At 45.0% G+C, this 26,642-nt stretch overlaps 2 protein-coding genes across 2 annotated transcripts in view; both read right to left on the reverse strand.

The window, feature by feature from the left end:
* The window catches only part of SLC7A5 (solute carrier family 7 member 5), a 34,992-nt gene extending 29,694 nt beyond the window's left edge, over positions 1-5,298 (reverse strand). The window contains exon 1 of the mRNA XM_042821412.1: positions 4,693-5,298. Within this exon, the coding sequence (XP_042677346.1) occupies positions 4,693-5,287 (595 nt within the window). The 5' untranslated portion in view covers positions 5,288-5,298. The remainder of the gene's footprint in view (positions 1-4,692) is intronic.
* A 5,675-nt stretch (positions 5,299-10,973) lies between these two features.
* CA5A (carbonic anhydrase 5A) lies at positions 10,974-26,315 on the reverse strand. The gene is made up of 7 exons (XM_042821550.1): positions 25,995-26,315; positions 19,193-19,390; positions 15,446-15,564; positions 13,941-14,036; positions 13,723-13,785; positions 13,004-13,159; positions 10,974-11,781 (listed from the first exon to the last, which is right to left on the reverse strand). The coding sequence occupies exons 1-7, from the start codon at positions 26,125-26,127 to the stop codon at positions 11,602-11,604; spliced, it is 945 nt and encodes a 314-aa protein (XP_042677484.1). The 5' UTR covers positions 26,128-26,315; the 3' UTR covers positions 10,974-11,601.
* Between the last annotated feature and the right edge of the window lie 327 nt (positions 26,316-26,642).

Raw genomic sequence — 26,642 nt, forward strand, 5'->3', positions numbered from 1 at the left:
ATTTAATGGGACATCTGCTGTAAGAGCCAAGAGGGGGATGCCAAGAAATGCAGGAGCTGCTTGCTGTGTTACAAGAGTGCTCCAACCCTCATCCATTTCAGGAGAGCCCTACGAGTGTCAGAAGCTGTTTTCATTAATGCTACTCTCTCTAATTAAATGCAGATTTAAGAAAGCAATCTCTGCCTTGCAGCATTAGCCATACAGCAGGGATTCTGCAAAGACCCCTTCCTTCCAACCTGATCAAACAGGTCTGTATTTACAGACGCAGCTTAGTTACCTAATCCACCTTTCTGGAAGAGGAAAAAAAGAAGCCTTCAAAGCTTCACAACCTGCTCAGCACGGCAGGTTAATTCCATGCTGCAGAGTGAACCTACCTTGAGCAGACAAGTGCAAGATGCACTTTGTGCTTGCTTTGCTTGCCTGAAGAGCTCAAAATCCGCCCACAGCTTCACTCTAAACAACTGGCCAAACAGACTTGAAGTAAGATATCAGCACCAGATAAAAGACATCCTGCCTGCAACACGTGCAGCCACTGAATATGGACTGTAATTTGGAAGGCATTCAAGGCACACACTGATGCACTCCCGTCAACCACTGGATTTGATGCCATTCCCCTCCTGTAACTCACAGCACACTCAGGGCAGTGGCAGGCACTTCCACACAGCACGTGCTATGGGCACGACTCAGCTCTGCACGGACTGCTCCTAATTCTTCTTAGGTCGTTCATAACAGAAGAGATGAATGTGTGATGATGTTCCTGGAATCCCACGCTCGCGGCACTGTCCAAAATAATGCTTTAGAAGCAGCAAAGGAGGTCTAAAGAACTTGGAAAGAAGATTAAAACATCGTAGCCTTGGCAGGAGCAGATACTGCTGCAGCAATATTGGGCTCTTAGCGCCAGATTAGCATATATAATTGACAAGCAATGGAGGGTTTCAGAAGCTAACAGTCAAATCAGCCGTTTGATACCGAAGGGTAAAATTAGATGCAACTGGCTGCTTCCTCAAGCTTTCAGGGAGCAGATGACACTGCCAAGAAATAAGGGAATTATAGAATAACCTGTTATGCAGCACTTGGGTGGGAGGGCAGGCGGGGTGTGAGGATGTATGCAGGAAGAACAGCTTAGGACATGTGAAACACCAGTCAAAAACCAGTTCATGCCTGGAAGTACCATTATCCCATCTCCCTCCTCTATAGGGAATTTAATGCACGACACTTGGAAGTCCTATCAGATGTAGGAAGCCTTTAAATTAACAGCTGGAAATACAAAATATGCATGTTATCTTTGGACTGCATCCCAGGCTGTGCCCTGTAAATTTCAATTTTTTTCTTAAGAATCATCAGCTCCAATCTGTGAAATTTAACAAGCAGCAGCCAATTGTAAACACAAATCTGAGCCTCGAAGATAGCAGAGATGTGCATTCAGATGGATGCTGTTTCACACCATTATCTAGACTATTACCAGAGGAACCACCAAATTAATATGATGGATCCTCATTTAAACACATGCACACCTGATAGTACATGAAGCAGGCTCCTTAGCTGGTCAGAATAGTACATATATTACCTACATACATTATATATATATTTTATATATATAATAGTATCAGGATAGTGATACTATAACACAGATGCCATTAACTATGAGAAGTCAGGACTTAGTAACCGTTCCTCCACCCTCTGTAAAAGGGGTAACATTCATGACTTCTCAGCCCTAGGACCATCAGACATCCCATCTCACACACTAAATGACACGCAGTCGATATGGCCACAAGCTGCTCAAGTAACCTACTGGCTGAAACCCACCATCCACAGATTCTTACAGCCACAGAGCACGAGCTGTTGTGCAACGAATGTAAAATAACCCAAATTAACGATGAACAGCTTGACCCATCTTTCTACAGGAAGACTTTCTTCCAATGGATTCTTGCACTTGTTTGGCAACCTTAATGAGCATTTGTAACATCTTGTGCAGTAACTCCTGCATACCAACTGCAGATTACAACCCTGATTGCAGAAATTATCCATTTGAAGTTAAAATCTGCTTACCACCCACTTTGTTTTCTTCAGTGCTTCACGAGGAACCAAGCTCCCTATTCCAACTGTTTTTTCTTTCTTTCAAGACCGTGATTTATTCACATCATCTTAATGCCCAGGAATTCAATTTGTTTTTCAGGTGTTGGTGGGGATTTGCCACTGTAACTCATTCAACTCTTCAACACCAGTAATAAGTGCAGTCAAAACAATTTACTTTGTAATTCTCCTCTTACAGAAACCATACACTCAATTGCATTTTATGTCCAGACACAAGCTTTGCAAAGAATACAGCTGGTGCTCTTCTGGAGGTTGAGTGTTGGCTGCATAGCAAGTCAACTGTGCAGGGCCCAAATTCCCTTGCTCCTTCCCAACTCACTCTTTCCCCCTTTGAGATATCCCAAACCATTCTATCACTAACACACACTGCAGAGCACATGCCCAAATGGGTCACCTCTCCTATCCCAGAGCTCCTGGAAAAACAAACAGAGTCGCTGGCTGTGGGTGTTTGGAACAACCCCACAACAAAGTGCCTTGAAAGTGCATCGAAGCTTTGTGTAACTCAGCCCTCGGACCAGATTTACTTCGTTTGTTGTTCCCATCTCATGATGTGGTTTTGGCACCAGGCAGTAGGAAAGCTAGCTCCAGAAAACAAAGTTACAGAGATCTGACTTGCTGAAGGTGATGCACGATGAACTAACCTTGCAAAGCAACGGAGACAGAGATTTAACCCAAACAGAATGCTAACCAGGGGTTGTGAGGAGAAAGGTTTAAAGAAGAAATGCATGAAAAGGATGCACATTTATAGGACTAGCAACTCTACCCTTGTTCTTTCAATGTAAAGGTTCAAGAACAAACTCTGCTGCAGGAAAACTAATTGCTAGTGTAAGGATATTGCAGACACTGATAGTACTTATCAGAGAAGCAAAAGCAAGAGGGAGACCTGGCCTCAAGATTCATGATGCAATCCATCCCATGGATGAAGACATCTTGCCGTGGGCAATTTCCCCCCATATCTATTTTCTGATCAGCAAAATAGAAACAGAAACACCTGAGCCCAAGTCTTCCGGCAAAGCTCCTGCAGATGAAAAGTCGGGTATTGGTAAAGACACAAAGATTTTATCAACTCAGCATGGCCTTGCACTGCACAACTTGGACATGAAACGGTAAGAAACTCAATGCAATCAGCTCCCTAACGCTGTTGGCTTCTCAGCAAATAAACCAGGTGAACCCCAAGTGCATGCACACCTTCTTCTGTGTCAGTGAAGAAAATGTTGCATATGATCAAGAAAGACGTAAAAGCAGATTTTATCCCAGCGTGCAAGGAACCAACCAGCAGAGCTGCTTTCTAAGCCTGCTGCATCTTTATGAGATGGGAGGCTATATTTTTGTTAATAGACACACTCCATTTTGTTAATGGCTTGGAAGAAAAGCCCGAACATCTGCCCAGTTGCCTTGATGTGATGAAAAATTGATCCAGTCAGTAAGTTTCAGTCTTGCCCCCAGAAATGCACAGTCTGCTGCCCTGGCTGTTTCTTATTTTATCTGCTAGCAAGGAATGTCAAATATGCATCAAAGACTTGGTCAGTTTGTGTATGAAGACATTTACAGATAACCTATCACCCCACAATGATGGCAACTTGTGAATGCCTGCAATCTCCAGAGGTGAAAGAATCTAACACAGCCTCCCCTCGCGTGGCAGAGCCTTCCCCACAGCCCCAAAGCTACAAAGCATGAACTCCAGGCACCAAATAAATGCTTCATAAAGCCCTCACCAACAGGCAGTATCTTATGGGAACGCACGTCTTCACAATGGCACAGGAGCTATCAATAGAACAGGATGCTGATGGTCTAGGAAAGGCAGAAAACTCTCCTGTATTTATGAAATGGGGAATCTGGATGGGGTGACTTCGCAGTCACAGAGGAAAGAAAAATGAGGCTGCACTGACAGCACCAGAGCTCAAAAAGCAGAGGACTACAGCAGCATCTGCCATAGCAGAGACACTGATGGCCCAAAATGCATCATGGCACGCTGAACTCCTTGGAGAGACAACTGTCATGAGAAATAGCATCTGCTAGCCAAAACACGGCCAAAACAACAACAACAACCAAACACCCCAATACCCAAAAACTACAAACCCAAAGCCTACTTCTCAAGCACGAAAGCAGAGCAGGGAACCGACTTAAAAGCAGTGCTGAAAACAGCCGGGCGGTGCAGCACCACATTCAGCACCGGCTGCTGGTGCTGCCCGTGATGGACATCAGCTGTGACAGACAGAGGGCTGCCCAGCAGAGCCCCATGAACGGCAGTCCCCAGCCCTGCCGTGGGGCCATAGAAACCCCACTGCAGTGCACAAACACGTTGCATTTACAGCACGCTGCTCTGCTGCGGTTCTGACAATCCTAATGGTTCCCCAGCCCTGAATGCCAGATAGGGACTTATTTTTTCGCTTGGATTATCGGGGATGGGGTCTTCTACTCATATTGTCCCCAAAAAATCAATTAAAAAATCAACCCGCACTGCACGGCAAAGGAGAAAAGGGAGCAGCCCCCGGCATGGGCGGGTTGGGGAAGGCAGAAGATGGTAGGCAGGAGCCACGTGGGGCAGCGGGAGCCCGCAGGAACAGGGGAGAATGCGGGGGTCGCGGGGCTACTTACGGACACAGAGGCAGGCTACCAGCTTAGCAGCCTCGTCAGGCACCGGGCAGGTGGGGAAGATGGGCTTCAGCAGGTAGGTGGCGAAGACCAGAGCTACGATGTACTGCGAGGAGGGTCGGATGATGAGCAGCTCTATCCAGAGCTTGAGGAAGGCGGGCAGGGAGCCGTACACCTCCAGCATGTAGGCATAGTCCCCGCCGGACTTGGTGATGGTGGTGCCCAGCTCGGCGTAGCACAGAGCGCCCACGATGGAGAAGGCCCCGCAGACGGCCCACACCACCAACGACAGCCCCGGCGAGCCGGCCTCCCGCAGCACCCCGGTGGGGGTGACGAAGATGCCGGAGCCGATGATGGTCCCCACGATGATGGCCACGCCGTTGATCAGCGTGATGGAGCGCTGCAAGGCCACCCCCTCACCGTCGGCGGGAGCGGCGGTGGGAGAAGGCGTGCGGGCGCAGCCGTTCTCCTGAGCGCCTCCAGCCGCCTCCAGCATCTTCTCCATCGCCTGCTTCTCCTCCTCCTGCGCCATGGAGGAGGCCGAGCCCGCCGGGCTCCTCTTTTTCACCGCGCTGCTGCCGCCTCCGCTGCCCGACATCGTGGCGGGGCGCGGAGCGGAGCGGGCGCAGCCGGGCGCTCGGCTGCCACCATGCAGCCGCCCCTTTTGTTCCGTCGGCGGTGGGCGGCGTGCGGGGAGCGCCTCCCGGTGAGGCGGGGAGATGCCCGCGGAGGGGCCGGGCTCCTGGCGGGGGGAGGACGAGGAGGAAGGAGGAGGAAGGAGAACCGGTTGCGGCCCCGCACGGTGCCGCCTCGGGAAAGCGCCGAGCTCCGCGCTCTCCCCCCTAAGGTGGGCGATGGGGAAAAGCGAGCCGGCGAAGCGGTGTCCCCGTTCAGCCGCCGGCTCTTGGAAGACCGCAGGGCCGCCGGCCAGGCGGGGAGTCGTGTTACCCGGCTCAGGCTGGGTTCTTACACAGCAGAACATGGCGGAGGAGGAGGGGGAACCAATTCTGCAAAGCCTACATCACCCAAATCCCGCAGCCTCATCTGATCTCAGGGTGCTGACCGTTCTTTACAGAGACTGGTGAGGTGCTGGAACAGCTGCCCAGAGAGGCTGTGGATGCCCTGTTCCTGGAGGTGTTCATGGCCAGGGTGGATGGGGCCCTGGGCAGCCTGGTCTAGCATTACATGTGGAGGTTGGTGGCCCTGCATGTGGCAGGGGGTTGGAGATTCATGATCCCTGAGGTCCCTTCCAGCCCTGGCCATTCTGTAACTGTGCTCACTGCGCTTTTCTACATACCATGTTTGACTCAAACACAGGCCACGTTCCAGCTGCCTGCATGTCTGCAGAGGCACTGCTGAAATCTGCCCTCACTTCTTACACTGAAAAGATAAATTCACAACAGTTCCTGCCAACCTAGCAAGCAGGCAGGCAGAACAAGCAGTTTCCATCACACTGCCTCAGCAAAGGCACAGGATCTGCATCCAAGGAGACTTTCTTGGCAACTTCACAACAGAGCCAGAGGAGCCAATCCTGTAACAAATTCCTGTCTTTGCAGGATAGGAGACGAGTTTAGCACCCAGGAGCCCACACTTGGCAGTGAGCATCCTCACTGTGAGTGGGAAGTGGTACCTCGGAGGAGCAGTGTCCCAGCTGCAGGGTAGCAGGCATCACACATGAAGTCACATCCAGGCTCCCAAACCAAGGCTCAGTGCCCTTCCTCCCCAAACCACGCTCCTCCAGGCAGGTCCAACCAGCTCCAGGCATCAGGGTGGGTCAGGGCGTTTCTGGAAGATACCTTCGAGAAGAGCCAGGTCAGCGTTTTGGAGGCAAGCTGTAACATTTGAGTGACATTTTCAGGTCGCTCACACTGGACAGTGACATTGGAACTCCCTTGAGGCAGCGGAGGAACGCAGGGCTCCGTTCAGCAGCTTTGGGAGAGCTTGTCAGAACGTGACACCTAGTGGTTGTGAGCCACAGCAACACGCAGACCTCAAACTGCCTTGCTCAGTTCAGCATCCGTACTAAGAAAGCAACAATTCCCACTAGCTTTCAAAGGCATGCGATCACCTTTCCCTCCCCGCACCCAGCTCGTCCAAAAAGCAACTTGTAAACAGAACGACCACTAAGAATTTGCAGATCTCAAGCTCAGTTTCTACACCGTTGCCATTTGGAAACCCTGGGCTCAAGAAGCAGCTGAGCACCACTGCCCCACCTGAAGTCACCCACAGACGGCTGTATTGCCCACTAACCTGAGTTATCTTGCAGCTGTTTGTCCATTTGGGCTGGGAAAATACCTGCTCCGCAGTTTGCAGCATTCAGGTGTGTTCACAGGGCGCCTTCTGTCCACCAAGCACTTCACAAGTGGGATTATCGTGTGATTATCAGCTCTGACCACCAACTTTTCAGGCCCCCAAGTTGTTCTGCAGCACCTCTGAAGGCAATTTGATTACACAGCCACTTCTCCACACGTTAACATTCAGACACCTCAATTTTGTCCCATCGAAAAGCAAGAGCAAGCAAGACATTAATTACCAATACCAGAAGTAAATTGGCCATTTGTTGGAATTAACGCACATCTCGCAGCTGCCTTGATCAAAGTAAGAGAGCCCACTGGAACCAAATAAACCAAAAAATAAATTTCTTCAGCAAACAGCTCAGCTGTACTACACATATACTATCTATCTACACACACAAACACAGTAAGACCTCCTAAGCTTCTTTGCTGGGCAAAGTGGAATGGGTGGTAGCTTCTGGAATCCTCAAACTGCAACAGTAGAGCTGGAGCTGGTATTATTCTCATCCTTTCTTCCCACTGAAATGGCTTACTGTTCTGGACAGCCCCCAAAGAACGGTCAGTATGGTCTGCAACCACTCATAGGGCTCAAATCCCTTCACCAGAAATGGTCTCCTACTGTCCCACCAAAAGAAGTGGGAATAATCTCAGCTTAGCACAACGTATCTATGTGATACCCAGGCCCTCAGCCTGGCTACTACAGGTCAACTAGATGAATTTGTATTTATTTATTAGCCAATTGTTATTGATAAAAGCAATTTATTTTAATAAATTAAAGCTTTTTTTTTTTTCCTGATTGTTCAATAAGATTCATACCACCTTGAAGTAGAAGCACTGCAAAATCACTACACGTGAAACTCCTCGAGAGCTGCACCACACATCAAATTATTCAGTTTTATCAACACTAATTACAGTGAAAACAGAGAAAGGAACTTAGCTGACAGTTTTTAGGTTGAGTTTAACACTAAATATGAAACAAGGCAGCTCGGAACTTCAAGCCTGGAATCTCCTTGCAGGCAGCATGCTGCATCTATCCCAATGGAGCAGATAACTGGACATCCATCAGCACGGCTGCAACACAGAGTTCATTGTGCTTTCATTCCAATTACAATACAGTGCAGCAGAGCCTTTCACAGACTGAAGCATCAAAGGCTGACATCTGATCATATTCCACTCATAATGAACTGGGTCATTCTGAAGGAGGAATTATTTTCTTGATGGAGAATCTCCTTTCTAACTTGGAGAGCTTAACTGCACAATGAAATACAGACACAGGTTGCTGTGCTTTTTTATTGCATGGTTGCACACTAGTTTAACAGCTAAAAAAAAATACAGTGACTATAAGTTTCTTTAAACCAAAACTGAAAAGAAAGGTCTGTATGCTATGAGTACAAAAGGCACTTCTCATTATGTATGTTGTCCACAAAGGCAATGTTTCAGTAAATTACCATTAGGCACAATATATATTACCATATGCACTTGAGAACTTCTACCCTCACTTCATGAAGCCATCCTCAACACGAATCCCACCACAACATTTCAGTCATAGTGCTGACTGCCACAGGAATGTCTCTCAGAGCAGTGTTAATTAACACTGAATGATGCTCACTGAGAAGCAATCAGGTTCAAGGACAAAAGTCTGTTCTGACCCTTCTCTTCCGCACCCTCCAAAAGAGCCTAAAGATTCCTATGCAAACACCTTCCAAATACAGTTGAACTCAATTGGGCAAAGTTGTTACAGACATGAACTAAATTAGCTGAGAACCCAGCAAAATACAACAAAAAACCCTAAAAAAAACAAACAAAAAAGACCCACTTTCATTTCCAGCCTGTTAATTTTAACCAGAGCTTGCAACTGGAATACTGCCCATTGGAACCAGAGATGCTAAGACACTGACATGGAAATGTAGCAGGTATCCTGGAAGCAGCACAACTGTAACAGCAAATCCCTGTACAGCTTACTTGTTTTAGCACACTCCAGTTCATTTTTTCCTCTTCTGACCCTGTTTACACACACATGTATATCCTTATACATACATACATACATGAAACCCAGCACTGAAATTGAAATAGATTTTACATCAGGATATTTAGATGCTACTCGATGTAGAAGATAAAGCACAAACACCACAGTAACCCCCTAAGAACAAAATGCATATCTTGTACTTGCATATGCCAGGAAAGAGACATTAGTTGGTGAAATAAGCTTGGTGGATCAGAGGTGCACAAAACCTGAGGGCAAGCAGGCAACTAAAACACTCTGAGCAATCGCATAAAGCTTTTCTAAAGACCCATTCACTTATGACAGCAAGAGTTTGGTTGCTTTGAAGAACTGTAACAACCACAAGAAGACATTTCCTAACCAGAGTAACTTATATAACAATTCAGAGATACTACATTAAGCTGCTTGTAAGCAGGTTAATTTCCCATTGCTCTTCTCAGCTGGTAATTCAAACTGACCCAAATTAACCAAGTTGTTCCCTCTGTTATCCTAACACTTTACTCCATCAGTAAAGCAAACAGTTGGCTTCTCCCTGATCTCACACAGCCTATTCCAGTTCTTCTTGCCACATCCACTTCCACATTTATAAGGCAGCAGTTTTAAATACTTTGGTTGATGCAGGCTGCCTCTATCCAGCTTAGTTCCACTGAGTCACCTGCATTGTTAAAAGCAAAGACAGCATTACAATGACTGTATTACAGGGTTTTTCCTAATTGCTAATAACAAAAGCAAGTTCAGCAATGAAGATTGAGTGCACTCAGGTACAAAGTAAAAGGAATCTCTTCCTATTGCCAGACTTGCAGATGCCCCTTTCAAAATTATTTTCAGAACCTGCCATTCTCTGGCAACGCCGTTACTGAAGTGGCTCAGCAGAGTAGAAATACAGTATAACTGAACTGAGCTGTAAGGGCTTGGGAGTGAATGAAACTGAAGATACATACTGCCACTCGGAACATACCATAAAGATGTACATACAACACACAGGGAGCAGAAGCCAATGGAGATTTTCTTAGATCTACTGAGTAGTCACCCTAATATTAAGCAGCCACATGAGAGGAGAAAGGCACAGCTGCTGAAATGTAACAGAAGTGTGAGGTAGAGATATTGAGGAAGCAAAGGCACGGATTTAATTGGTTAAGGAAAAATATTCAAACGCTTTGAAATCATTAAGAGTCATGGTGAAAAGTGTTAAAGTGCTTCTAAAGTGAACACTTGGAGTGGGAAAGTATTGATTCCAAAGATGTGAATACGTCACTGACAAGCTGGTCTCCTGGCATCATGAGTCCTGAATGACACCAGCAACTGCTGACTGCTTAATGGCAGGAGAGGATCAAGAAATGCATCCTCTAAAAATATACATGAAATACAATCAATCCAGATTGGGCAGCCTGGTCTAGTGTTAGATATGGAGGTTGGCAGCCCTGCAAGCAGCAGGGGGGTCAGAGCTTCGTGATCCTCGAGGTCTCTTCTAACCCAAGCCATTCTATGACTCCATGAAGATTGTCTCATGAGCACACACCCAGAACTGCTCATCAGAACAAACGAGATCACAGGTTCCATAGGTGAGTTCGTGCACAAGCACACTACTAAGCACAGCAAAGCATAAGAAGTCATTCAGAAAGGTGCACTAGAGAAAGTTATGGCTAGTAGCATACTTCAGAGGTAGGCACTGTTTGTGGCAATTGGACCATCACTTCAGTATACAGCTCCACAGCTGGTAACTTAAAACAATTTTGTCTGGTCCACAACTGAGTTCCAACCACCACTGGTCTGTGTTACCATAAGGTGCCATATAGAACAACATGGTCCCAGTAACCATGAGGGTGGGTAACTCCCAAGAACAGAAGTTCAGCTTCAGACAAAACATTGGGAAGATTGCACTGGTGCTCTACAAACTGCTGAAAAGAAATAAAAATCAAGCATCTGACTGCTGTGTTTTGTCCACACTCATCTACCATTCCATGAGTATCAAAGCCAGAATTTGTAGAATGGGATTTGTGGACATTTCCTGTAAGGTTTTGCAAAGTCTTCTGGTTTGCAGTACAGATAAGGCAGACTTACATTACATCCATTATAAACATGGGTCACTCAGCCAATGCTTTTTTTTTTTCCTCATCATCCTATGCACCATTTGTTGTTGTTTTAAAAAAGGACAAAGTTAAAACACCTCTACATGTGTGACTGCAGAAGACAGTTCTAGCCTCAAACCTCCAAAAGTTCCACAAAGGACCTTAACAGACTTCACTTCTTCACACCTCCTGCTTGTTAACATGTTGGAATTATTAATTTAAGCAAATCACTGGAGGAGTTATGAAGAGGCACAGAACAACTCAGAAGGCAGAAAGAGAAAAGATCTCCTGCATTACTTTGCCTTTAACTTTCAAAAGAATTCCTCACTGATCCCTGCTTTTAAGTGAGCAATTTGTTAAGAGTCTGTATTAAAAAAAAACAAATTAAAATACACACAGCCTCTCTACTGAAGCTCAACTGACTCTCAGAACCGAAATCAGCTGTCTGTGAAACTGCATGGCATAAACATCCTGCAAAAAAGGAGGAATCATTACAGAGTAAGGTAAACCCAGTTACTACAATCTGCACTGACATTCCATGGGCCATCTACGGCCTGATCTGCTGAGCGTGGTCCGAGTATTGTGCTTCCATGTCTAAGAGATGCCTGCTCTGGAAGGACGAGCGGACAGTTCTGTTCATTAATGGCTGAAGGGGGCGAAAGTTGTCCACCATCCTCTTCTCTTCTTCACCATCTGAAGTAAAGAGCAGCATCCGAAACGCCTCCAGCTGAGAATGAGAAATGGCCAGTTTAGCTCCTGGAATTCCAAACCCCTTCCTGGAGTTTGGTTTTCTTATACAGACATTCCTATACTGATGCTCAAGGAAAAAAAAAAAAGCAATCCCAACCTGCAACCACCTACATGGTTTTTGTCCTCAATGGTTTATAACTGCAGACTGAAGCCATGCAGCACATCAGATGTTTGGTCCTCACAAAGGGCACAACAATGCTAAGCAATTAAGACCTTCTGTGCCATGAGAGAATGAGAGAAGAACCAACAAAATGTATAGAAGTTTGAACTGCAGGAAAAGTATGCATTCATTTTTCCTTGCTTTCTTCCCATTCTGCTCCCTTACAGAACTAAAATATTAAGATTGTGTATATGCCTATTCTTCACCATTAATATGTGCCTCAAGTTTAACTTCCCAGATGGTCTAGCTGCATGCAGAAGTTCTCTTAAGAATCAGTATTTTGTCCAATTCTGATCAGCTCTCCTGACCATTTTTCACTTCTCCCTGTATCTATTTCATACCAAGGAGTAACATCACACTGTACAACAAAATACTGCAATAATAAGCAGCAAAGAGCACGAAATAAGTCAGGGCTGGGATCAGCAGACTGCCAACCACCTGAACCAACCTCTGCTGAAACCTCTGTCCTTAAAAAGGAAATTAAAAATAAAAAACCTCAAGGACAATACAGCCAAGTAGTGAGCAGACACGTCTACAGAGGCAAAGGAGAGAATCCAGGACTCAGAGCCACCATTCCTCCTGCCCCCTCAGAGCCTGCCCAGGGGGAGGAACAGCCCTTGCAGCTTCTGCAAGACTTCCGTGCAAGTGAACACACTATCAGGGATATGCACAAATGGTCAGAGTTCAGAGTGTCACAAAAACTGCCCCTTCTTTCTCCCTCCCTGTCATGCGAAGGAGAGCAGAATGGCAAAGAGAAAAACGATGCAGTGTTTTAGTAAACAACCTTGTAAGTTTTCAGGCTGTGGTTTCCAGCACAAGGCTTTGTTACCAGAAGTCAGGATGAAACTCTGTACGGGGAGGCTGCCTCCACAAGGCACACACCTTGAACTGTTGAGGTCTTCAGCCTCCCAGCACTACCTGTGGTTGAGATCAGGATACCCCAAAACAAAATACCAGGTGTGGAGCAGCTGCTTCTGTGCTTCTTTTCCTCCACAGCAGCAGGCAGACGTGTGGTATTAAATATCAGCAAGAGACTTACCTGATTCTCATCAACCTCTATTGGCTGCTTCTTAATAATCCACGTGACTGATTCAGTAAGTGGGGGAGTGGTCAAAGAGCCTGCATATGTCCAGTAATCAGGGCATGGAGGTAACAGGCAGGAGGGGTCGAAGACATCAAACTCAATAACAGTGTCCTAAAACCCAGAAATAACTCGTTTTAAAGCTTGCAATTTGACAGGGCAAAAAAAAAAAAAAAGACAATGTTTAAAGAGATCTTAACAATGAGATGAAATACTGCAAATGTAAAATTGTGCTGTATTAGTAAGAATCTACATGAAGTAGTAATTGAAAACCTCAAACTTGTCCAAGATCATTAAGGTGGGTTTGAGGCAGAAGCAGTTATTGAGCAGGCACAAGAAGAGCATGGAAAGGAACAACACACTGCAGCAAGTGAGATAGCAGTCATTATGAGAAACTCATTTTCTGCACACGTATTGTATCCCCTTGAAAGAGGGTAAAATCTCCAGAACATCATTTCTTTTTCTCATCATTTGGAAAGCTTGAAGTGTGTACAATCTCCTCCTTGAAATACAGCATTTTATCTGCAGTACAGTCAATAATTTACTCTATGTGCCCATCAGACCCCTTACTGACACATAACATTTATTAGAACTTACCCATGCCCAAAGCATTATTTCTGTTGAACGACTGCTGGCTGTGCTGAATGATAACTGGTGGGATATGTAAAAACACTCACCTTGTGTTTAATTGCTGGCAAGGCATCCACCAATGTCTGCAGCCCTTCGTGATGTGCTCCTAGCTGTAAAAGATGACCAAGAGAGAATATGAAGCCAACATCCCACCTATCTACCTTAACAGCTTTCAGACAAACAAAAAGCCACCTAGAGATATTTTGCACTAAAAGAGCTTTACCAAAATAAATCTAAACCATTAGAGCTTGTTATACCAAAGTACCTTCAAAAAGACTCCAATTACAGCCAAGCCATCACCTTCCATCACAGCTTCTTCAAAAGTTGGGTACACCACAGCATTCCAATGTACTAAATGCAGCTGAAACATGAATCAGTGAGACATCAACACACACAGCAACAACAGCAAGAAGCTTGACTTCTCATCTTCACTGCGTTTGGTTCTTTGCAATTTGCAATGCTGCAGTGAACTACCACAGAAATCAGAGGCCACAAAACCAAAGCACAGTTGGAAGATGTTATTCTGATAAGGAACTTAATCCTGCATGTAATACAAGCTGCCTTAGTGCTGCTTACAGCTTAATACTTGCATCCTCCTGAAGGGTTTTGTGTATAACAGCCAGCCTACCCAGTCTGAGCACCCAGTCACAGCCTTGCTACTAACAAGCATCTCACAAAGCTGACTGACATCATTATGAACACAGTAGTAGGAGAGAAGTTTTCTTAGGGAAAAAAAAGAAATCACCTTTGAAGTACTCCATTTCTGGTGTATAATCATGTTTACTGCTGTTATACCACCCACCCTGAGCAACTTCATCTGTTTCGCCCCCTTGGCCCCCATCCTCCTTATTGACTCCCTTGCTGCCTCAGTACTTAACTAACCAGGGGAATTTTGCCACTTTAGTGATTTCATAAGAGTTAAAAACAGAAAATAAAGCCATCACGATAACCATTACACTTCCACAGAAATAAGAAACATACAAGCTGCTTTATGTTAGTAATTGGAAATAACTTTGCAACATCAGGCAGGACTGCAGGCTCACATGGGAGTTACTGCATACAAGCTGAGTGCTGCCAGATCTCAAGTCACAGATACGTGCAAGAGAACTAAATAGTCTTCCAGTTTCTCTTTATACATTGAGAAAAAAAAAAAACAATATTTGGTATACGTTTAGTTTTTAAGTGTGTAGTAATAACAAACAAGGTGCTTTACAAGCATTAAGGATTGGGAGATTTGGAGGTGTGCTAAGCAGCAGCTGAGATGTACTGCACCCACTGCACCCTCAACAGATCCCACAGCCCACATGAACTCAGTTCACTGCAGCTCAGGAGTGCAGCACTTTTTCAAGGCAAACAGAAGTGAGTTGTGTATTTTACCTTTACAGACACCTGCTCTGACTGTTACAGAGCCTATTTATGATCCCTTTTCCCCTTTCAAAGGAGGACAGACAAGGGATTTGTGCCACTGCCTCCTGACGGAGCTGGAATAGCAATGATTCTTCACTGCCTACCATTGGCTCGTCTGCAGCTTCCTCTGTGGGCATTCAGGGAGAAGAAAATCTCTCTGAAACTTTCAGACAGGGGCCAATGCTTCCTTCAATCCCACATCCTCCTTCAGAAAATACAGTCAATATGAACTTACTCATAAATAAGCTGCTTTTTTAAAGAAACAAACAAACAAATACAGCTCTTTCTAGAGGCTTGACAGTTCACGCAGACAGCCCAAGGTGCAGCCTCTGTTATCTGCACTGTTCAGGCTTTTCCTCATACCTCTGCTGGGTAGAATTTACTGTCAACTGTGTGTTCTGATCCCCATTCGTTGATGGCTCCCCAGTGGAAGTGGAACTGCTTCAATCTGTACTGGTTTTCCAAGGGACCTCCAACAATGACTGAAAAAAACCAAAGCAAGACATCCACATTAACAAGCATGGTTTGGAATTGTCCAGACAAGCAGCACAAATTCACCCAAAGAAAAGTCATTTGGATCAAGTATCTTGCTGAAACATCCTCTTATCCCTCGGTTACCTCTACAAATCACACTGTTAGGACAAAACTGCCCTCACACATCACTGTTTTTCCCCTGCAGTCCGAATAATGTGTGTCAAATCGAAGATAAGCTGAATAGAGTCTTCATGCAACTCCTTTCTGCTTCACAAGTACGCAAAAGCAGACTGCCTGAGTGAAACTCTCTGCTTCTGGGAGCCACAAAGCACTTTTAGCCAGGAGTAAACATTCAGCCTGCTGCCCTGAGATCAGAAAGCCATCCTTGATTTGGTAAATACATCAATGAAAACTTGAGGCCTGGTTTCCTGCATACACTGGTTTTCATTCATTTCATACTAACTGAACCAGGAATATCTTGCAAAGCCTTCCTGCTTGTTATTACATCAAGGCAGCTTAAAGTTAGAGCTCATAATTACTTCCAGGGGGGCTAATAACAAATGCATTGCTATAGAGACCACTTTGCCCATTCTCTGCTTTACTGTACAGCGTGCTTCGATTTCACAGCAAACCACCACATAAACTACAAAACCCAACACTACTTCTGGAAAGAAGTTAATCAGTTTAATGCCAAATAGAAAAGAAACAAGAGGGACTGAAAGCTTATCAGCAGTTTTTTAGTTCTAAGTGCTCTTTCATTACAAGCAGAGAAGAGATAAAACAAGCAATGCATATCGACATTAAACTTAATCCACAGCTGCTGAGCAATTAGGATAAATACCAAACTGGCTATCATTAAGAAAACCATGATGAAGTACAACAAGTTTCAGGGATGGGAAGAAGGCAAGGCCTGCACTGCCAATGCAGCACTTCTGTATTCATTCCTGACTATACAAAGATGCAAACCCACAACTAATTACATTCATGTGAATAATCACTCTTGATTGAATGTTTGCTCACAAGTTAGGAATACACGTGTAGAAAACCAGCAGACAGAAGAAAGTGGCAGGAAAGAAACTTCATCCTGCCCTGCTCAAAAGCAAACACCCCACTGCAGCACTGCCTTCATCTTTTGCCAAAGCTTTTTTTTTTTGCCTCATCTCAAGGAGTTGGGCTTTTTTTGCCTATCTTGGATGCATGCCTACAAGTTCCATTTCAATTTTTTTTGTTGCTGTTTTCTAGATTTACTCAAAACCTTCCTTCTCTGGACTACTATTACTGTTAGACATAAGCTGGCAGAAAGAAAACAAATGAAAAACAACAACAGTATACAGAAAGTCAAGTGAGAGATGCAGACACTTGGAAATCAGATCACATACACAGCAACACCCCATGGATGTTGTTTGTCATTCATTATGTACTTCCATCACCAAATACTACCCTCCAACAGCCATCATCACCTTTAACTGACTTCAATTCAAGGAAGATGATGAAGATGAAAAGGCAGTCATCCACAGAAAGGCAGTGAGAAAGCTCACAAAGATTTACCTCGAGCTTTCAGTCTTGGAAATGAAACAGAAGAGATCGTTGAGAGCTGTGATGCTCTGTGAATACTGAGCCTCAAAAAGGCCAGCACCCCTTTAATTGACTATTTCCATCTCATGCTTGCCTTTATGTAAACAAAAGACAAATTAAAAGTGAAACACAGCCAAAATCAGTAGGCTAAAATCACTGATGAGCTTGTTAGAGAGTTTCCATCATAAGCTCTCTTCTCGTTAATGAAATCGCAGTCTGTACTGTAAAAACAGTTTATTTATCATATAGGAAAGCCCTGAAATGAACAAGGAAAAAACGTTTCCTGGATGAACAGCTCTAAAGAATAAAAACAAACCAACCCACAGGCCCTGAAATGAACAAGGGCAAGAACGTTTCCTAGGTGAACAGCTGTCAACAGTAAAAAACAACCAGACAAAAAACCCACACTGTTTATCAGCCTCCTTCCAAATATCAACCAGAAATGCTTCGTTCCCAAGAATGCTGTGAAATCCTTTAAGAAGTTTCAGCATTTCTCACAGTAAGCAGTCATCTCAAAGATTAATGCCTCGAATCCACCAGGTTCAGATTTGCCCAGGGTCCCTCTTGTGTTCTCCTCCAAAACAAGCTGAATAACTGACATGAATCAGATGGTTCTCAACATCCCTGACCAACCACCACCAGCTCACCTACCCTTATGCAATGTCCTTTCCAAATAACAATATACTTTGGTAAACTGAATTTTCAGAAGGAACGACCAACAGGAAGTCTGTAATTTGGTTAGCAGTCTCATCACTTCAAATCACTTGACTCTATTGAGCATATAAAAAAAATTGGCTGCTCAGGTCAGAGTGCTCATTCCTAACAAACTGCTAGAATTCTTAACTGGATTCTGCATGCAGCCTCCTGCTTATGCTAAAACAAAAGGAACACAAACACCTGCTCCATGCAGTAGCAGCTCAGTATTATTTAACTCTTTAAAAGCATATTGAGATAAGTATGTGTAACATTATAACACGATGGGAAGCACAGCAATAATAGCAAGGTAGCAAAGTCCTAGGCTGCAACAGGTGAGGATAAGCCCAAACACAACAGCCACAAACACAGAAACAAAGGAAAGAAGTTTCTTAGCTTTGGAAGGCCCCAGGTATGCACAGATCTCTAGAGAGATACCCTCACCTCCATTACCAACCCTTAAATGAGGAATGGGAAGGGTTGGATCCTGGCTCCAGCCCTTCCATCACACAGGTTCATTGCATGCACCTGAGCTCCCCTGGGCTGGCCCTGCCTTCCTACCAGGTGCTCAATCACTGCTTCAAGTTGTGACTTAGCATTGCCACCACAGTATGCATGCTTTCCAACTGAAAGCAACTTTGCCACTGATTACTTCAAATGCATCAAATATATCTGTTTACATTGCAAAAGAGAAGCAGTAGGTTATTAAAGTTTAATGATAAAACCTTATTTAAAGGTAATTAGATACATGCACATATGACTGAAGATTGACCCACTTAAGCAAAGTGGTAGTATTATGATACCCTATGAAAAGGCAGGGCATTAAGGCTTTGGCAGCAAAAATAAGTCTCACCCTACAACACAGAATATGCGTACAATGGTCGCGTTAATGGTAGAAGTGGTAACAGTGAGTCCCAGATATAACTTTAGTAACTACAATTCCCACCACTGAAAATCAGCGTTCAGATGAAGCATTCACCACATGCTCCTTTTCAACATTTACACTGTGAATAAACAAGAGCTTTTCACAGCATGCAAAGTAGATCTTTCATAGAAGCACAGAATGGCCTGGGTTGAAAAGTACCACAACGCTCATCCAGTTCCAAACCCCTGCTGTGTGCAGGTCACCAACCAGCAGCCCAGGCTGCCCAGAGCCACATCCAGCCTGGCCTTGAACGCCTGCAGGGCTGGGGCATCCACAGCCTCCTTGGGCAACCTGTGCCAGTGCCTCACCACCCTCTGGCTGAAAGCCTTCCTCCTAATATCCAACCTAAACCTCCCCTGTCTCAGTTTAAAACCATTCCCTTGTTCCTATCACCATCCACTCTCGCAAACATCTTTGCTGTTTATATTCCCAGCTTTGCTTACTCGATTTATCAGCAGAATCATCAAACTCCACCAGGAACGAATACCCGTTGTTCCAGATGTGAAGACACGTTGTTGGGTCATAGCTGATCTTCAGAGGCTTCAGGACGGGGTCGTAGACGCTGTCTCTCCACTGGATGTTGATAGGAGACTGTCGACTGCCCCCGGGAATTGTAAGGGGGCTCTGCCAAAGCGGATGCACTGGAAGGTAAAGGAGAAAGTTTGGCTCTGATGCACAATTACAGAACTAATTACAGAACTAATTACAGACTAACGACTTTCTGGCAACGAACGGCAAATTGAAATATTGACTGCGAACGATCATTTAAGTTAGCAGGTGCATAGGAAAGTAAAATTGTTCATCACAATAATAAACAAAAACAAGACTGCACCCAAAAAATTCCACTTGTGTGAGTCAGCTACGCAGGGAAGAACAGCAGTCTGACTCACGGCTGTGGGGAAGCTCCTCTAGAGGCACTTGCAAAACGCCCATCAAAGAAACTGCCCCTCTTGATCGTTAGAAGATTGTTTTCTAAATGGACTTCAAGGCAGCTCCGCTTTGTAGCTTTGCCAGCACCTCCCCACATCCCCGCAGCTTCCTCCGCACGGCTCTGCTCGATACCAGCAGCCTCAGGCTGAGCCCCCCGGGCAGAAGCTCTCCGTGGAATTCTCTCCCCTCACCACAAAGATCTCCAAACCCACCGCCCCGCATCCCGCAGCGGCACTCACGGGCGTTCCGCAGGCGATACGAGCAGCAGGCGCCCAGGCTGCAGCGCCGCTTTCCCCGCCACGAGGCAGCGGCCGCGGCCCGGCGCAGCAGCAGCGGGAGCATCGCGCAGCTCCGCCGCTCACCGCACGGCCCCGCCCGCCGCCATGGCGCCCCGAGGGGCGGGAGAGCTGAGGGCGACGCTGCGCTCCCAAGCGCCTCCCTGCTTTAAGGGACGTCTCCCTACAGGCATTTCTTGTCCGTTTCACGCAGTCAGGCTGATTCACGCTTGCTGTCACCTCACGTACCCAGCTGGGATCAGCTCCGCTTTACAACGTTGCACCCACAGCGTCTCATCGCAGAATCAAACACACACGATCACGGAACGGCAAGGATCGGAAGGGACCTCAAGGATCACGAATCTCCAATCATCACTTCACAGAATTACAGAATTGTAGGGGTTGGAAGGACCTCTAGAGCTCATGGAGTCCAATCCCCCTGCCAAAGCAGGTTCCCTACATCAGGTCGCACAGGTCAGCATCCAGGCAGGTCCTGAACATCTCCAGAGCAGGAGACTCCACCACCTCCCTGGGCAGCCTGTTCCAGTGCTCCGTCACCTCACCGTAAAGAAGTTCTTGCGCACATTGGTGCAGAACTTCCTGTGCTGCAGTTTCCGGCCATTTCCCCTTGTCCTGTCTCCACTCACCACTGAAAAGAGTCCGGCCTCACCATTCTGCCCCCCACACCTTAGATACTTACGGACCTGGATCAGGTCCCCTCTCAGTCATCTTTTCTCAAGGCTGAACAGACCCAGTTCACTCAGCCTTTCTTCATAGGAGAGATGCTCCAGGCCCTTCACCATCTGAAGCTTGAAGGCTCCTGAGTTGAAATCTGCAGAGCTGTTTGCTTCCAGTGACTGCACAGCCATGGGATGGGTCAGCAGACAGCATGGGATCTCATATGGATGGCAGGATTCATTACACCCAAATCTCCTTTTACTTCCTCTCCCCTCAATACGCCTCCCTTTAAATGCAGTCATTTCTTCTGGTGGTAGGATTCAATTGCAAGTGCAATGAATGCTTGCCTTGAATTCTTGCTTTTTGGAAGGGTAGGTAACAGCAGGACAAGGGGAAATGGTTTCAAGTTGAAGGAGGGAAGGTTTAGGTTGGACAGCAGGGGGAAATTCTTTGCTATGAGAGTGGTGAGGTGCTGGAACAGCTGCCCAGAGAGGCAGTGATGCCCCGTCCATCCCTGGAGGTGTTCAAGGCCAGGTTGGATGGGGCCCTGGGCAGCCTGGGCTGCTGTGAAATGTGGAGGTTGGTGGCCCTGCATGCCCACTTTTCTCTAAGTGAAAAATAAGCCTCCCAATTCAACTCAGTCGTCTTTACACTGAGAAGCATGAAGATGACCAAACTTTGTCAAAGCCTTTTAGGGATTCGATCCTGCAAGGATCTCTAAAAGCCTATTATAGAGCTACTAAACTGAATAGAGTGAGTCAGTTCTTGCGGGCTGAACCACAACCAGAGAGAAGTTCTTACAGCGTAGGTTTGTGGAAACAACTGGCTGCAAAGCTGCAAAGCTGCAGGGAAATGACTTTGCCCCACAACACGTTTGTTTCCCTTCTGAGTCATTCACAGTACGTGCATCCAGCTTACATGCACATGCTATTTCTTACTGAACATGCATCTCGATAAAGCTTGAGCCTTTCATTACACAAAACCCTTTTCCTTCTCAAGGTGCTGTTTTCCTTTGCTTTGGAAACTGCAGAAAAACACAAGAACTAGCTGCAAAAAGAAACATAAGCCCTAAACCTTGTTCCCAGCATTCAGAAGGATGGCCCAAATCACTCCTTTCTGGGCCATTTCATAAACAGAACTTCTCCATGCCCATGTCCCAGTTAGAGGTGCTTTTCTCCAGACAGGCACAGCTCTCATGCTGGAGAGAATGACAGCTATGAGAACTGCAATAGCTTGGCTCCAATGTTTTTTGATATCATGACCTTTCTGGACCGTATAGAGGGTCTCAGTTACACCCTCTGTTGATCCTGAAGTGACTGTGCTTTCTGACTAAGAACTTGTCTAGGAACCTGGCAACTGGCCTAAGGGGTAACAGAAAGAGATACAGAACCAATGTGGGAAGCAAATAAAAACCTTACTTAACAGATCAGTTTTCAAACGGGCCAATTAAGAGCTACTGTGAGAATTAAGTTACCGTGCAGTCTGCACACTGACCTCATCTATGATCGTTGAGGATGGGTCTAGTTTATTTTTTCCTTTGTTATGGGCAGATCCATGGTGCTGTCAGAACAGTCAAATGCTGTAACAGAACAGCGATGACATCTTGCAAGTTACCCATGAAGAAAGACCTATTAGAAGCAATTTGTTTTCTCTAAAACCTTCCAGACACACACAGCAGTGCTTCATTTAGTTTCATAGCACTTGGAGGCACTGCTCTTTTTTCCCAAGTGAGGTGGATAGAATGGCACCACTGCTCCATGCTGCGAGTTGTTCTCTGTCATTCATTGCAGCTATGGATGCTTCAACAGATCCATTTGGACTACTTGTCAGGAAGTTCAATTAGCACGGATGTATCATCAGAAGATTGAAGGTGTGAGTAAAGATCCAAACTCAAATACAGCTTGCTTATACTAATGTGATTTTTGTTATTTATAACAGTTTCCAAGAAAACATCTTGAAAGCAACAGCTGTATGGTAAAACATAATCCAGAATCGATTCAGTCAAATGAAAGGGTTCACTGTCAGTTTGCTCTAATGTAAGCTTGATTTAAAGAGACAAAACTTTTTTCATTGTTTACCAAATGTAGAATAGCTTACAGTTACCTGAAATCCCCTTAATCATGGAATCATAGAATGGCTTGGGCTGGAAGGGACCTCAAGGATCACGAAGCTCCAACCCCCCCTGCATGCAGGGCTGCCAACCTCCCCATTTCACAGCAGCCCAGGCTGCCCAGGGCCCCATCCAACCTGGCCTTGAACACCTCCAGGGATGGACGGGGCATCACAGCCTGTCTGGGCAGCTGTTCCAGCACCTCACCACTCTCATAGTAAAGAACTTCCCCCTGACATCCAACCTAAACCTTCCCTCCTCCAACTTCAAACCATTTCCCCTTGCCCTGCTGTTATCTACCCTTTCAAAGAGTTCAAGTATTAAGTATTCGGGGGGGGGGGGGGGGACGGGGGGGAGGAGCAGAGGGGCTAAAAGTTCCCGTATAAGGGATAAAAAATTAGAAGAAAGAGGACAAAAATTAGTTTGGAAGGTTGTCAAGTTAAAATGAGGAATCACAGAATCATAGAATTGCTCAGGTTGGATAAAACCTTCAAGATCATCATCTCCAACCACAAGGAAGTGTCAGCTTCAGTGGACTTTATTATTGATGCATGTTTTAAACTTCAAAAATTAAAATAAAAGGCCTGTTGAATAAAGCCCTTTGTTTCCAAAGGGCCTTTTGAACAAGCTTCACTCTGCTCTGAAGTAAAACAAGGAGGACAGGGCTGTGGGAGCAGTTAGGAAACCGCACCCATTTGAAAGAAATATGTTCTTTTTTCTTACATTGTGCTTTCCATAGCAACACATTCGGAATTAGAAAAATAAACATACAAACTTTAAAGGACCGTGGCTCTGCTTCAGCCACTTGGATTGAACGTTCGAGAGGAAATCCAAGATAGGTTGATTTCTTTGAGGTTTTCAGTATGAATCAAGATTTTGGACGATAATGGCGCTGGTTGGCTGTGGTCCATCGTGACAAGGTGTTGAAAGTTCTGCTGAATTGATGTCAGAGTTGGACTGTGATGTAGACCAGTTTATTGATAAACAGCCCAATGCTTTTTATCAAACGGATGCAACTGACAGAGCACTCTTAAGCTCAACAGGAAAGCAGCAGCAGATTGTGAAATGCTGAGCTTTTTTCTCTGCTTCCAGAATGTTTGGCAGAGATAGGAGCCTGGATGAGAAGGCAGTGGTTGAGGCTAAGTCCAGATAAGAAGGTAATTTTAGTTGGCAAGGTAAAGTAAATAGGGGCTTTATCTTTGCTGTATAAAAACATTTGCTAAAATTATGCACAGGGTTTAGCAATGCTGTATGGGAAGGACTTAATCTGTCTCGTGGACAGTTTGTGTACAGTTACTGCAATAGTGTGTGCTGTCCTGGAGATGGCACACCTGGATCGTGTGTCATTGCTGTATTCGGACAATGATTTAAAACAGAACTTCTTACCTTCTCAAAGAGTGAGAAAGAAAGAAGTCCTTCAGGTTCTTTTTTTTTTTCTTTTCTTTTTTCTGGCAGTGATTATTAGGATGAAGCAACTCCTTTATTGCATTAGAAGGTGCTTGAAACCCTTTATCTGCATGTATTGTTGGAAGATACACAGAGCTTTCTACAGGTAGCCACTATGGTACTGCGTGTCACTGGATATTCTGACATACATCCTGTGGTCCTCAGAATAGTTTCTAACATTGCTTCCTCAGTGAATTGCAGGAATTCTGTTTGTGCTTTTGGGAGGTCACAATGGGAATCCAGAAAATGGCACTGGGAAGCAGCAGTTTTTGAATGGTTGAATCTGTGTTATCATAGCTAAAGTCTGAGCATCACCACCCAGCTTGGCAAGAGACTGCTTCTGTGAATGGGAATGGTACAAAAAGAAAGGTAGAAGATGAATTTTAGGATAACAGTGAAATGGGAAAGATCAACTTTACACTGAAGACAGTACTAAATAGTCCAGTTTTTGCCAAGCTTCAAAATATGGGCCACTTCTTTAATCAAGTCTTTGTTGCTGATCTGGCTGCTTGTGCTATTTCTGTACATAGCAGAGTTTAACTGAATGTGCATTTTGCTTTCAATGCATGTTATGTATGTGGTCTAGCCACCAGATGGAGAAACACACAGGCTAACTTTTTCAGAGCTAATATCTATTCCCTGGCAGCCAAAACCAACCATTCCAAAGATGGTATTTTTCTGAATCAGTTTGTTTTTGGCATTTCCTGCATGGATGTCAAGGAATAGAGAAAGATTTCAGTAATAAATAACATCTGTCTCAAACCGAAGAGGAACGTGAGCGAAGCCAGATAGGATCTGCAGTTAGTTTAATAGCAGAGTGGCCTCGGGATGAAACAGCCTCGTATGATCTCTTCCAGGAATGTCTGTTAGCATGAAGTGAGCTTTGGTTTCTCAGCGCAGTTTCCAATGGACAAGTGCCCACAGGAAAAAACATGGCATCATCCAGCTCCCTGTTGGGTTCCTATGGATCATGGGATAACCCCCAAACAATTCACACATCTCAGATCTCAGCCTTCCTGTGCTTTGCCTTCTGACTCCACCAAACAATTCCAAGTCAGTAAAAAAAGAAATAATAGATGAGAATCACATCGTGGTTTTCAAGGAGAGATACAACTGTTCTGGAGAAAAACTAATAAGCTAAATACATTTACTGAGGAAAAAAAATACTGGAAACAAAGGGACTTGGTAGATGTAAAAAGTTATTCTTCACTATTGCTCCAATTATATTCACTTGAGCAAACAGGCAATCTCTGACTGGCCTCAACACAAATCCCACTTAGATAAGTTGATCATCATTTTAAACAACTAAATCTTTGGCATTTGCAGTTATGGGTATATTGCACCCAAGGAAGTCATTTATTATAGATCTCCTATACACAGGCTTTGTGGTTAGCTTTTCCAGTAGGCCTCATTTTCAACATCTAACACTGCAGTGCCTATTGAATTCAAAGCCATTTCAAATCCACTGTGCAAATCCAGATTTGATTGTAACTCGTTAAAGCCTTGCATTGTGAAGTCTGTATCTTCATTGTAGCTACAAGTTAAAATCACAAACAACCCACTAACGCTGCTACAGCACAAATAACAACAAATAAATCCAGCACATGGAAAGCAATCAGGCAGTTTGGCAAGGTATTTCTGTATTACTTTCACTCCCATTCACTTCTTTCCTTAACCTTTCAATGACATTCTAAAAAATTCCCCTTTTTTTTTGTAGCCAACAAATAAGAGCATCAGCTACACCTGCAATCTTTGCACCACCACATGCAGGCATCCAGCACTATTTTAACAACATGAGATACTTACATGCCTCATTCCTGTTTTTGGGAGTGCAGGTGGCCAAGCTGCAGCTTCGTGCTGGCGCTGAAGGCGAACTCCAGACTGTTTTCAACTGCTTGAATAAACGTCCCAGGCTGTTTGCCTTTATGCTATTCATCATTATCTCCTTAGCACTCCAAATCTTCTGTTAGTCAAACAGCCCCAGGAACCTTCCAGAATCTAGCAACCTGTCAATGTGAAAAGAGGAAAAAAAAAATGCTCTGGGCATAACAGGTTCAAGGGATCTCCAGACCTATTTGTAAAAAAAAAGATTGAGAGCACCCTTTCTTGCCTGGAGAGAGCACTAACCAAATAGTTAATTTTCAACTTGTCCCTCTTCTGGCTTTTCTCATTGGCTCTAATTTCACTGTAGGCTGGGCTAGTTGATGATTATTTGTGCGCTTTCCAGGCTTTCTCTCATGTGGCTCCAAGAACACTGAGGGGTTACGGAAACCACTCTTTCATATGCAAGAAGAGGTTTCTTATCATTTCTTCATGCATGCATTCTTAGAATAGTGATAGGTAACCACTGCTGTTGTTGACAGTTGTGATTCTGAGGAGTGATGACTGCCCAAGCTGAGGAATTCACAGAACTTTGTAGATAGATGAGGTTTGCTCAGAGCAGATTCCTGCAGA

The sequence above is a fragment of the Centrocercus urophasianus genome, unplaced genomic scaffold (genome assembly GCF_019232065.1).
Source record: "Centrocercus urophasianus isolate 14NV4802_14NV808 unplaced genomic scaffold, USGS_Curo_1.0 seq_2, whole genome shotgun sequence".
NCBI classification, from domain to species: domain Eukaryota; kingdom Metazoa; phylum Chordata; class Aves; order Galliformes; family Phasianidae; genus Centrocercus; species Centrocercus urophasianus.

Excerpts from the sequence above, each read along its gene's own strand:
- CA5A (XM_042821550.1), bottom strand. The coding sequence starts at position 26,127 with ATGATGAATAGCATAAAGGCAAACAGCCTGGGACGTTTATTCAAGCAG. Across the intron at positions 13,786-13,940 it reads TAATTGGAGTCTTTTTGAAG|CTAGGAGCACATCACGAAGG; the intron begins GTACTTTGGTAT and ends CATCTTTTACAG. Across the intron at positions 11,782-13,003 it reads TAGAGGTTGATGAGAATCAG|CTGGAGGCGTTTCGGATGCT; the intron begins GTAAGTCTCTTG and ends TCTCATTCTCAG.